The sequence below is a fragment of the Mustelus asterias genome, chromosome 12, assembly GCF_964213995.1.
Source record: "Mustelus asterias chromosome 12, sMusAst1.hap1.1, whole genome shotgun sequence".
NCBI classification, from domain to species: domain Eukaryota; kingdom Metazoa; phylum Chordata; class Chondrichthyes; order Carcharhiniformes; family Triakidae; genus Mustelus; species Mustelus asterias.
The window spans coordinates 5940723-5953679 of record NC_135812.1 but is presented as its reverse complement, the minus strand read 5'-3'; the positions used below and the strand labels follow the sequence as shown (position 1 = coordinate 5953679).

Below are 12957 nucleotides of genomic sequence, written 5' to 3'. Positions count from 1 at the left end.
TGTTCCCTGGCCCTTATGGCTTGCATCCTAGGATCCTAAAAGTAGTAACTACAGAGATACTGAATGCATTGGTTGTAATTTTTCTAAAATCTTGTGTTTTGGAGAAGTACCGAGGATTGGAAAACCGCCAATGTGACACCCCCGTTCAAAAAGGGAGGGAGGCCAAATAGCCAAACATTGATTATTGTAAAAATGTTGGAATTAGTTAAGTAATAGTGGCACATTGGAAAATAATCTAATCAAGCAGAATCAGCATAGCTTCATGGAAGGGAAATAGTGTCTAGAGTTTTTCGAGGAAGTCTCAACCAGAGTGGAACTGTAGGTGTGTTGTATTTGGACTTCCAAAAGACATTTGTCAAGGTACCTCAAAAGGTTTAGTGATGAAATAAGAGGGCATGGTGTTGGAAGTAGCATAGTGGCATGGATAGAAAATCCACTCATTGGGCAGGAAACACTGGGGACAAGGGGGTTTGTTATAATTAAACCGTATTGTTAAATAAAGTATTTGATAAAAAACATGTGTACAAAGACTCGGTGTGAATGAATTTATCCACATGAGAAATTGAAGACAGGGACGTTTAGTAGAGAATCAAAAGTGAGGAACTTAAAACATTCAATCACTAAAGAAATACTACTATGGGAAAAAAAGGGCTAAAGGCTGATGATTTCTCAAAGCAAATGGAATATTGGCCTTTATGACCAGGGGATGGAGGATAAATGTAGGAATGTCGTGCTACAACTATACAGGGCATTGTTGAGACCACATCTGGTGTACTGCATTCAGTTTTGGTTTCACTTAAGGAAGGATTTACTTGTTTGAAGTAGTTCAGATAATATTTCCTGTTCAGAGCAGGTTGGGCTGATCCACTTTTGCATTTAGAAGAATGCAAGGTGATTTTATTAAAAGATCAATGTCTATCAGGGCTTGCCAGGAAAAGTTTCAGAATAAAGGGGTCTCCCATTTAAGATTGAGACCAGAAGAATTTTCTTGTACGTCTTTGAAATTCTCTCCCCCAGAGACCATATTTTAGACTAACAGAAGTTTGATCTACAAGGGTTATTAGGAGGGGAGGCATAAAGCGGGCAGGAATAGTGTTTGTTGAGGCCACAATCAGCCATGATACTGAATGGCAGAGCAAGCTAGAAGTAATGACTGGTATGTTCCTATTTCTTGCAGTATTATGGCAGAGATTCCAACATAAATTAGCCCAATGCTTATTCAATATACAATTTGCTTCAATTCATACAATTTTGGTATCATTCATTGAACTTTTTTGTGGTAGGAAACAAATGCCAGAAGGTTTTAAAAATGCATAGAAGGGAGATGGAAAATAATTGTGTTCGCTTTCAATGATGAATACAATAGGGAAAAAAAGTTAGCTTGAGGTAAATGAAAGACATATAGCAGTGTCATTTCAGATTCCAAGAGACTGACATTTGAATTATTCACAATTTTACATTATGTTCAGTGTATAAACAAAGATTCTTTATTACAAAGTATAATCTGCACTGTGGGGGGGTCAGAAAATTAATTCAGGTCAGCTATATAAAAGCATTCCCTCTTTAAATGTACATTTTTCATCACAGCAACATGTCCAACCTATCAGTGCATCTAATGGTAGTCCTGTGCTGACGACATTGTAATCCATTTCAGTATTCAGACAAATATTGGCATCTGCTGGGCACAGCATACCCAAATACATCTGATTACAATGCAAGCTGCTGTTTCAGCTGGCCTGAAACCCACCAGTCATTTTGTGGTTGTACCAGACGTGAGATGGTGTAATGGTTTTCATATTCTTGGCATGCAGCGTTCTCAGTTCTGTCGCTAAACTCCAACAACAGCTGTGTTTATTATCTCCAGAAATGTTGCTTCAACACGCTGGCACAGAAGCACATCAGGGTCCAAACTCTCTGGTACAATAGTCTTACCCTTTTTAATCCTATCCAAACCTGCACCGCGATGGAGCTCAGGGGTTACTTCAGCCTTCTCCTTTAGATACTTGAGACCTGTGTAAAACATGCCAGTTTTGCCATTTAGTGAATTGCCTCCAGTACAAGAGAGCCTAATTGTGCAAATACTTAATATGCTGTTGTCAGAAGTGTGTCCAAATTACAATGACATTGTGCTCTGTGTTCAAAACCAATTAGTCATATGGCATTGTAACTGAGTACATATTTCAAGATTCATGGTTAGGAGAAGCTGCCCAAACACCTTGTGGGATGACGGAGACTCAAAGGAAGCATTATAGAAACAGGATCAGAGAAGGTTTGAAGGGCCAAATTACATACTCCTGCTCCTATTTTCTATCTCAGCACCATATTCCCTTGCTACCTTTAGAGACAAAATCTATTTTCTACTTAAATGTATTCAGTGCCTTGGCCTCCACAGCCTTCTGTGATAGAGAATTTCACAGGTTCATCTGTCTGAAGAAGTTTCTCTTCAGCTCCAGTCCTAAATGTACTGTGACCCTTTGTTCAAAGAACAAAGAAAATTACAGCACAGGAACAGATACTTCGGCCCTCCAAGCTTGCACTGATCATGCTGCCTGCCTGAATTAAAACCCCCTACTCTTCGGGGACCATATCCCTCGATTCCCATCCTATTCATGTATTTGTCGAGACGTTCCTTAAAAGTCACTATCGTACCTGCTTCCACTACCTCCCCCGACAGCGAGTTCCAGGCACCCACCATCCTCTGTGTAAAAAAACTTGCCCCTCGCACCTTAAACCTATATCCCCTAATAATTGACTCTTCCACCCTGGGAAAAAGCTTCTGAATATCCACTCTGTCCATGCCCCTCAACCTCCGTTCTAGTAAGAACAAACCAACTTTCTCCAATCTCATCTCATAGCTAATGCCCCCCATACCAGACAACATCTTGGTAAATCTTTTCTGTAACCTCTCCAAAGCCTCCGCATCCTTCTGGTAGTGTGGCGATGAGAATTGAACACTATATTCCAAGTGCGGCCTTTCTATAAAGTTCCAACATGACTTGCCAATTTTTAAACTCAATGCCCCGGCCGATGAAGGCAAGCATGCCATATGCCTTCTTGACTACCTTCTCCACCTGCGTTGCTAGTTTCAGTGACCTGTACACCCAGATCCCTCTGCCTATCAATACTCTTAAGGGTTATGCCATTTACTGTATATTTCCCATCAGTATTAAACCTTCCAAAATGCATTACCTCATTTGTCCGATTTGAACTCCATCTGCCATCTCTCCGCCCAAGTCTCCAACCGATCTATATCCTCCGACAGTCCTCATCGCTATCCGCAATTCCAGCAACCTTTGTGTCATCCGCAAACTTACTAATCAAACCCGTCACATTTTCCTCCAACTCATTTATATATATTACAAACAGCCAAGGTCCCAGCACCGATCCTGGAGGAACGCCACTAGTCACAGCCCTCCGTTCAGAAATGCACCCTTTCATTGCTACCCTCTTCTATGACCGAGCTAGTTCTGTATCCATCTTGCCAGCTCACCTCTGATCCTGTGCAACCTTCTGTACCAGTCTGCCATGAGGGTCCTTGTCAAAGGCCTTACTTAAGTCCATGCAGACAGCATCCATTGCCCTACCCTCAATCATCTTCGACACTTCCTCGAAAAACTCGATCAAGTTAGTGAGTCACAACCTCCCCTTCACAAAACCATGTCGCCTCTCGCTAATACATCCACTTATTTCCAAGTGGGAGTAAATCCTGTCTTGAAGAATCCTCACCAATAATTTCCCTACCACCGACGTAAGGTTCACCGGCCTGTAATTACATAGATTATCCTTGCTACCTTTAAACAAAGGAACACCATTGGCTATTTGTCAATCCTCTGGGACCTCCCCTGTAGTCAGTGAGAATACAAAGATTTCTCTCAAGGCCCCAGCAATTCCCTCCCTTGCCCCTCTATGGCAAGTACATCCTTTTTTTTAGATAAGGAGACCAAAACTGTGCACAAAACTCCAGATGTGGTCTCATCAAGGCTCTGTACAGCTGTAGGAGGATATCCTTATTCCTGTACTCGAGTCCTCTTGCAATGAAGCCTAACATGCTTGCTTTCAGTGACTGGTGTACTAGGACACCCAGGTCCCAATCTATCGCCAATTAAATAATACTCTCTCATTCTGTTTCTCCATCTGAAATGGATATCTTCACATTTATCCATGCTATACTGCATCTGCCAAGTATTTGCCCACTCACTCAACTTGTCTAAACAGCTTTCAAGCCGCTTAACATCCTCCTCACCATTCACTTTCCCACAAAGTTTTGTGTTGTCAGCAAACTTGGAAATATTATCTCCATTGCTGCTGCAATGGACAAATCTAAAAATAAAATGAAGTATAACAATCATAATTAATACAAATACATACGTGTAATGATGGGGTCAATATCCTGTGCCTGAGTGGCAACATGTGAGGCACAGACTTGTCCAGTCTGGATCAGTAATGAGGTTACATCATCATATAATGGAGGAAAAGCTCGGCAGAAAGACACCAAACAGGGCAATGTAGGCATGAAGAAGGCAAATCGCTTCGCCTGGGTCAACACTACACAAGGAGAGAGTGATACAACAGTGAATCATGTTTCAAAGTTTATTCAGTATGGAGATAAAAGTTCCACAATTACCACCTTTTGACAAAAGACATGAGTATTTTGTATTAAACATTGAGGTTACAGATGGAGAAAGTGATTATATAACAGTATTTGAAGTTACTAGGATTTGGGGAACACTAATTGGTAATCTGTATTTACTGAGACTGGAATGGAGAGAGTTGGAAAGCTTTTGATGGCTACAAAATGGTGGTTGCAAAGTAAAACCTCAGTTTCCATAATGGTCGATATACAAAATTGGAAAAATATTATGACGATATTTGTCCAGATGCTAGTTTCACCCTGCATTGGCTGCTGAGGGCAGCATGGTGGCACAGTGATTAGCACCAGGGATCCGGGTTTGATTCTCAGCTTGGGTCAGTGTGTGTGTGGAGTTTGCACATTCTCCCATGTCCACATTGATTTCCTCTGGGTGCTCCGGTTTCCTCCCACAGTCTGAAAGACGTGCTGGTTAGGTGCATTGGCTATACTAGGTTCTCCTCAGTACCCGAAAGCGCGCCAGAGTGTGGTGACTAGGGGATTTTTACAATAACTTTATTACAGTGTAAGCCTACTTGTGACACTAATAAATAAACTTGTTAAAAACTGATAGGCTCACTCCCAAGAGCAAATTCAGCATTCAACTCACAACACACTTGCGCAGGCTCCACAGAATGGTTTTGAGCAGTGACCTTAGGGGTTGGAAAGATGGATATCAACCCCTTTAAGTGGAGTTGAGCAAGGGAGATTTGCATAGAATGAAACACAGACATGTTCTCATATAATGACCTAGTCTCATACTACATTTCATGCTAAAATTAAAGAGAGTGAGGACCTCACCTGTGAGTACAGTTCCCATAACATTGATAGACAAGCGGGCTACACTGAGAGACTTCGGTAGTGCATACTGGATACACAAGTGGGACAAAAGCTGAATGGCAAATATCTAAATGGAGATAAATCTTATATTAGAATGATAGAAAGGACTTGTGCATATTACATTTTATTATGGACAATTAATGATCAGTTTAAATCTGATTTGAATCTGATCAGGACAATGCATTAGACTCAGGAAGCTGGTTTTGAATCTAGCATGAATTAACAGGACCCGGACAACTGGCACAGTGACTTTCACAGTAGGAGTACAAGAATCCATAGGCCAAAACAGTTCACAGACCACCATAAACCGCAATCTCACCCGAAGGCAGTTAGTGTGGCAAATAAAATCAAATTACACCAGTGCTCCTCCGAGGTGGAGGTCAAGATGTGTTTAAGCAGAAGCTTCAATCTACATAACTGTACAGTACCTGCATAGAAGGTTTAATGCCAACATTTCCACCCCTGAATGAATGCAATAAACTTAAAAAGGTGAAAATTTAATGTGTGGAGATAGATCAGCTCTCTTACATCTGAAAGTAGAAAATACCCAATTACTCCGGTCGGGTTGGATTATTTTCCATAATTAATTTTGATTAAGTTCACAATGGTTTAGTGGTTTTAAGACACTGCTTTTTTCTAAATTGGTCAGAAGTGGGTGTAAAGCCATGACTTTCCTTTAGGTGGTCAGCATAACTGGCTCAATTCTTATCTCCTTCACAAACACAAGCTGCCCAGAGACATAATCAGCACATCACAGCTAAACTTGAACCACAGATGAACGTTGGTTAGACCAGGGATGGGAAATGAACATCCAGGATATTCAGTATTTGAGGAGGACAGACAAAAAGGAAAAGACATTGGGGAGTTGCATTGCTGGTTAAAGAGGAAATTAATGCAATAATGAGGTTGAGTGGGTGGGAGAGTGAGCTGAGAGATGGATGCAGAAATGCTTCAGTGTGATTTGAACAAACTGAGTGAGTGGGCAAACGCATGGCAGATGCAGAATATTGTGGATAAAGTTATCCATTTTGGTAGCAAAAAAACAGAAAGGGCGGATTATTATCCAAACGGCTATAAATCGAGAGATGGGAATATGCAACGAAACCTGGATGTCTTTGTGCACCAGTTGCTGAAGGTAAGCATGCAGGTGCAGCAGGCGGTAAAGGCGGCAAATGGTATGTTGGTCTTCATTGTGAGAGGATTCGAGTACAGGTGCACGGATGTCTTGCTGCAATTATACAGGGCCTTGGTGAGGCCACACCTGGAATATTGTGTGCAGTTTTGGTCTCCTTATCTGAAGAAAGATGTTCTTGCTATAAGGGGAGTGCAGATAAGTTTATCGAACTGATTCCTGGGATGGAGGGACTGACACCTGAGGAGAGATTGAGTCAGTTGGGGTTATATTTGCTGGAGTTCAGGAGAATTTTGGGTGGGGGTGGGGGGATCTCATAGAAACCAATAGGACTAGACAACGTGGGTGCAGGAATGATGTTCCCGATGGTGGGGGTGTCCAGAACCACGAGTCATAGTCTAAGGATAAGGGGTAAACCTTTTAGGACTGAAATGAGGAGACATTCCTTCACCCTGAGCGGGAGGCTTGTGAAATTCACTATCACAGAAAGCAGTTGAGGCCAAAACATTGTTTTTAAGTAGGAGTTAGATATAGCTCTTGGATCAAAAAAGATCAAAGGATATGGGAGGGAAGGCAGGATCAGCTACCGAGTTGGATGATCAGCCATGATCATACTGAATGGTAGAGGAGACTCGAAGGGCTAAAAGTCCTATTCTGTTCCTATTTTCTATGATCAGCCATGATTATATTGAATGGCAGAGCAGGTTCAATGGGCCGAATGGCCTATTCCTGGTCCTATTTTCTGTGGATGCTCAGCCATGAACATTGTGAATGACAGAGCAGGCTCAATGGGCTGAATGGCCTATTCCTGTGTTCCCTCACTCCCTCCCTTGCAAGCAGTCTCAAGCATGTGGTCAGCTGCCTTTATGTAAAGCGGCCTCGTGGTAGCAGAAAGAGGTAGAGTCGTTTCCGCTGGAACTTTTCTCACAGGCAAGAGATATTTGTCAGAAAGAACAGGTGGCATTTCAAAGCTTCATCTTAAGCAGTTTTGAATTGAAATACTGACAGTGTTTGTTCTGTCATTCTGGAGTACAGGATATTAGATTATGCCTGTGAAGTATGTGCAGGATTACTAGATGGAGAAAAAATTGCAGAACATTACTCAATATTTTTCAAGCACCTTTTTTCAATCAGCCTGCCTTTTGTTTGCTGACTGGAGCTGCCTTTTAATCATGAACACACACATAGCATAATTCTAGGTAGTGACTGAATTACCTGCTTCTCCAGTTGCGGCTGTGCCAACAGTTCTGGAATGAAATCCAGACATATGTGAATGGAGGGAATTCCAGCTACAGTCAGAGGCAGCAACTCACTTGGGTAACCCTGTACAAACATAATCGACAATTAATTTAACAAGACATGGCACTAATGAGCCATGGAAATCTTGTAATAATGAGAATTTAGGGTATAGAGGGCCAATCTCTGCTGGTGCTCAAATCCACTTTTAAGAGGCTACACATTGTCATCCGAGTAGAGAAAACAATACTCAATAAATTTAAAATTATAAGCCTTTCAGTTTAAAACTATAACTTATTGAATAAATCTGTGTTTAATTTCCAAGATTTTGTAAGTCTTCTCTGGCAGGTGCTGCCAGTATTTTTTGTGGGACATGCGCGTCGCTGGTTGGCCAGGATTTATTACCCATCCCTTATAGCCCGAGGACAGTTGAGAGTCAACCACATTGCTGTGGCTCTGGAGACACATGTAGGCCAGACCAGGTAAGAACGGCAGATTTCCTTCCCTAAAGGACATTAGTGAACTGGATGGTTTTTTCCGACAATCGACAATGGTTTTATGGTCATCAGTAGATTCGTAATTCCAGATTTTTTTTTACTGAATTCAAATTCCACCATCTGCCGTGGCGGGATTCAAACCCGGGTCCCCAGAACATTAGCTGAGTTTCTGGATTAATAGTTGAGCGATAATACCACTAGGCCATCACCTCCCTGTATTGGAATATTAATGATGTGGAGATGCCGGCGTTGGACTGGGGTAAACACAGTAAGAGCTTTAACACCAGGTTAAAGTCCAACAGGTTTATTTGGTAGCAAATACCATTAGCTTGCAGACTTGCAGAATCTCACTGGCTGTCCTGTCTGGAGACAATACACATCTCTTTAACCTGTGCTTAATGCTCCCTCCACTCACATTGTCTGTATCTTTAAGACCTGGTTGGCTGTAGAGATTCACATTCTAATCTGTATTCTGTAACTTGATTTTGTGTCTCTGTATGCCCTGTTTGAGAGCAGATTTCCACTCCATCTGAGCAGCGCTCCGAAAGCTAATGGCATTTGCTACCAAATAAACCTGTTGGACTTTAACCTGGTGTTGTTAAAACTCTTACTTGGATTATTAACACAGTAAGAAGTCTTACAACACCAGGTTAAAGTCCAACAGGTTTATTTGGTAGCAAAAGCCACTAGCTTTCGGAACAGGCTGTTCCTTCGTCAGGTGGGTGGGAATTCTGATCACAAACAGGGCATGAAGACACAAACTCAATTTACATGAATAATGATTGGAACATGAGTCTTTACAGCTAATCAAGTCTTAAAGGTACAGACAATGTGAGTGGAGGGAGCATTAAGCACAGGTTAAAGAGATGTGTATTGTCTCCAGACAGGACAGCTGGTGAGATTTTGCACATCCAGGCAAGTTGTGGGGGTTACAGATAGTGTTACATGAACCCAATATCCCGGTTGAGGCCGTCCACATGTGTGCGGAAGCTGGCTATCAGTCTCTGCTCAGCGACTCTGCACTGTCGTGTGTCGTGAAGGCCGCCTTGGAGAACGCTTACCCAGAGATCATCTCCACATTTGGATTATTAATCCATGGTGCCCTGTGTTAGCTCATTCAAATGGCATTTCACATATAGCACGTGATACAAATTTTTTGACCATGCAGTGGTGTCAGAATGCACCCGATTTTACCCCCATCTGAGGTCTATAGTCATGTACTTTTACAAACATACCACTAGAAAAGGAACCCTTGACGAGACTGAGGTGTGCTATAGCATTATTGTAAGAATACTGCCAATAAATGAAGTGGTAGATTGGTCCACTGGTGGCACTCAACTCAAGAGTTAGAAGTTGGGGGAGTGCTGCACTGTCAGAGGAGCGAGCCATATTTCACATGCAATTTTAAATGGTGACCCTACTTCCTTAATAAAAACGCAAAATACTGCAGATGCTGGAATCTGAAACAAAAACAGAAAAATGTTGGAAAATCTCAGCAGGTCTGACAGCATCGGTGGAAAGAGAGAACGCAAAATACTGCAGATGCTGGAATCGGAAACAAAAACTAGACTCAAAACTTTGGCTCTATTCTTTCTCCACAGATGCTATCAGACCTGCTGAGATTTTCCAGCATTTTCTGTTTTTGTTGTGGGACCCTACTTCCTTGTTCATGTGGATGCAAAACATTCCATGAGTAAGAAAGGTGTTCACTCGATACCTTGGGCAACATCTGTCCCAATAGATGAAGCAGTTAATCATCTCACTGGACTTGTGGCACTTTGTGGGAATTGATTGCCATATTTGCCAATAAAACAGTAACTACAGTACAAAAGTTATTTAATGGCTGTGAAAAGCTTTGGACAATCTGAGGAGGTGGAAGGTGCTTTATAGAAGCATGGCAGGAGGCCATTCAGCCAATCATATCTGTGCTAGCCAAAAGAAAAACAATCCAGCCTACTTGTACTTTGCAGCTCTTGGTCTGTAACCCTGTAGGTTACGGAACCTCAAGCTCACATCCAAGTATTTTTCAAATGCAATGAGGGTTTGTGTCTCCACCATCCTTTTCGGCAGTGAGTTTCAGACCTTCACCACCCTCTCAATGCAAACATTTCTCCTCAGCTCTCTTGTACACAAAACCAGGGAGGTTATGTTTCAGTTGTACGGGACACTAATGAGACCACAGTTGGAGTAGTGTGTGCAGTATTGGTCACCTTATTTAAGGAAAGTAGTAAATGTGTAAGAAGCAGTTCACAGAAGGTTTACCAGACTGATACCTGGAATGGGCAGCTTCCTAATGAGGAAAGGTTAGACAGGCTAGGCTTGTATCTGTTGGAGTTTAGTAGAGTAAGATGCAATTTAGAAACATAGAAAAACTACAGCACAAACAGGCCCTTCGGCCCACAAGTTGCTGAACATATCCATACCTTTTAGACCTACCTATAACCCTCCATCCTATTAAGTCCCATGTACTCATCCAGGAGTCTCTTAAAAGATCCTATTGAGTTTGCCTCCACCACCACTGACGGCAGCCGATTTCACTCGCCCACCACCCTCTGTGAAAAACTTCCCCCTAACGTTTCTCCTGTACCTACCTCCCAGCACCTTAAACCTGTGTCCTCTCGTAGCAGCCATTTCCACCTTGGGAAAAAGCCTCTGGGAGTCCACTCGATCTATGCCTCTCAACATCTTATATACCTCTATGAGGTCTCCTCTCATCCCACGTCTCTCCAAGGAGAAAAGACCGAGCTCCCTCAGCCTATCCTCATAAGGCATGCAACTCAATCCAGGCAACATTCTTGTAAATCTCCTCTGCACCCTTTCAATCTTTTCCACATCCTTCCTATAATGAGGCGACCAGAACTGAGCACAGTACTCCAAGTGGGGTCTGACGAGTGTCTTATATAGCTGCATCATTATCCCCGGACTCCTAAACTCAATCCCTCGATTGATAAAGGCCAGCACACCATACGCCTTCTTAATTTGAAACATATACAATCCTGAGGGGTCTTGCCAAGGTGGATGTGGAGAATGGGGAGTATGTTTCCTCTTGTGGGAGAATCTAGAACGAGGGGTCACAGTTTAAAAATAAACGGTCACCAACTTAAAACAGAGGGGAGGCGAATTTCTCACTCAAAGGGTCATGAGCATTTGGAACTCTCTTCATGATCATTCTTCCAATTACTTTACATTTATGCCTCCTGGTTATTAATCTCTTGTTAAGAGAAATAGTCCTTCCACCTTGAACCCATATAATCTTAAGACACCTCAATTGAATCTTCCCTCAAGCTTCTGTTCCAAAGGAAACAACCTCAGACTCCAAACGTTTTATCTGGCAACATCTGTTAAATTTCCTTTATACTCCCTTTAGTCTGATCACACATTAACATTGTGGTGACCAGACAGTAAGCAGTACCCTAGCTGAGACCTAATGTTTTATACAGTTCTAACATAACCTCCCTGATCTTATATTGTGCGTCATGACTAATGAAGTATCTCTTGTCTTCTTAACCACCTTATCGACCCGTCCTGATATAACTCCTGTCATCTGTGTAATTCAGCTCCACACTGTTTGGTTAATTTTCAACTGAGTAATTCAAGTGAGTCATTTTTATTTTTAAAATAAACCAAATTTACCTAGGACTCTTGGTAAGAGATTAGTTTCAAAGTATTACAGGGAGAAGGCCTCATAGCGCCAGAGACCCAGGTTCAATTCCGGCCACGGGTGACTGTCTGTGTGGAGTCTGCATGTTCTCCCCATGTCTGCGTGGGTTTTCTCCAGGTGCTCCAGTTTCCTCTCAGTCCATACATGTGCGGGTTAGGTTGATTAGCCATGCTAAATTGTCCCCTAGTGTCAGGGGGATTAGGAGGGTAAGTATATGGAGTTACCGAGATAGGACCTGGGTGGGATTGTTGAAGGTGCAGGCTCGATGGGCCAAGTGGCCTCCTCCTGCACCGTAGATTCCATGAGCTATAAAATCTATAAGGAGGTTAAACACTCAATAACACCTGCTTCAGCAAGTGTATCACAGAATGGATGTTTCAATTGCATGATAGTGTTTCCATGTGTTAAGTACATGATGCCACGCCCTGATTTTTACGTAAGGTTGGGTTTATTTGGCTCAGCACACAGCAGGAGATGCCCTAGGCCAACTTGCTCAATGCTACTGTTTGTAATGAGACGACACATTCTTGTTTTCTGGGTGCAGAACTGAATTGTGCTGATGAAACACAGCCCATTGTTTGGCCAAAATTATTAAATACAGAAGAGGGAAAGAAAAAAAGGGAAAGTGAAAGACAAAAAAAAATGAAAACAGCATTGAACAAACACAATCCTGTGGAGTACGAAGTAGTGCCGCACTGCCAAAGCCACCACCCTTACACAAGACTTCGAACCCAAGGACCACTCCTGCCACTAATGAAAATTCCATGTACAGTGGAAGCTGGAAATATGAAATAGAAACAGAAAATGATGGAAATAGTCAGCAGGTCTGACAGCAATTGCGGAGAGAAATAGAGTTAAGGTTTCAGGTTAGTTACTTTGGCAGAATTATTGGTTGTGAAACTTGAACATCAACTCTGTCTCTCTTGCCAAGATGATGTGGTATCTCCAGCACTCTGTTTTCATA

The 12957-nt window shown here is 42.3% G+C and overlaps 1 protein-coding gene across 2 annotated transcripts in view; it reads right to left on the bottom strand.

Moving 5' to 3' along the window:
- Positions 1-1466: 1466 nt before the first annotated feature.
- ints2 (integrator complex subunit 2) overlaps positions 1467-12957 on the bottom strand; it is a 57159-nt gene continuing 45668 nt past the window's right edge. For both annotated transcript variants that reach the window (XM_078224639.1, XM_078224640.1), the window contains exons 22-25: positions 7815-7922; positions 5429-5534; positions 4369-4545; positions 1467-2010 (exon numbers count right to left, since the gene is read on the bottom strand). In XM_078224639.1, coding sequence (XP_078080765.1) covers positions 1829-2010; positions 4369-4545; positions 5429-5534; positions 7815-7922 — 573 coding nt within the window. In that variant the 3' untranslated portion in view covers positions 1467-1828. The remainder of the gene's footprint in view (positions 2011-4368; positions 4546-5428; positions 5535-7814; positions 7923-12957) is intronic.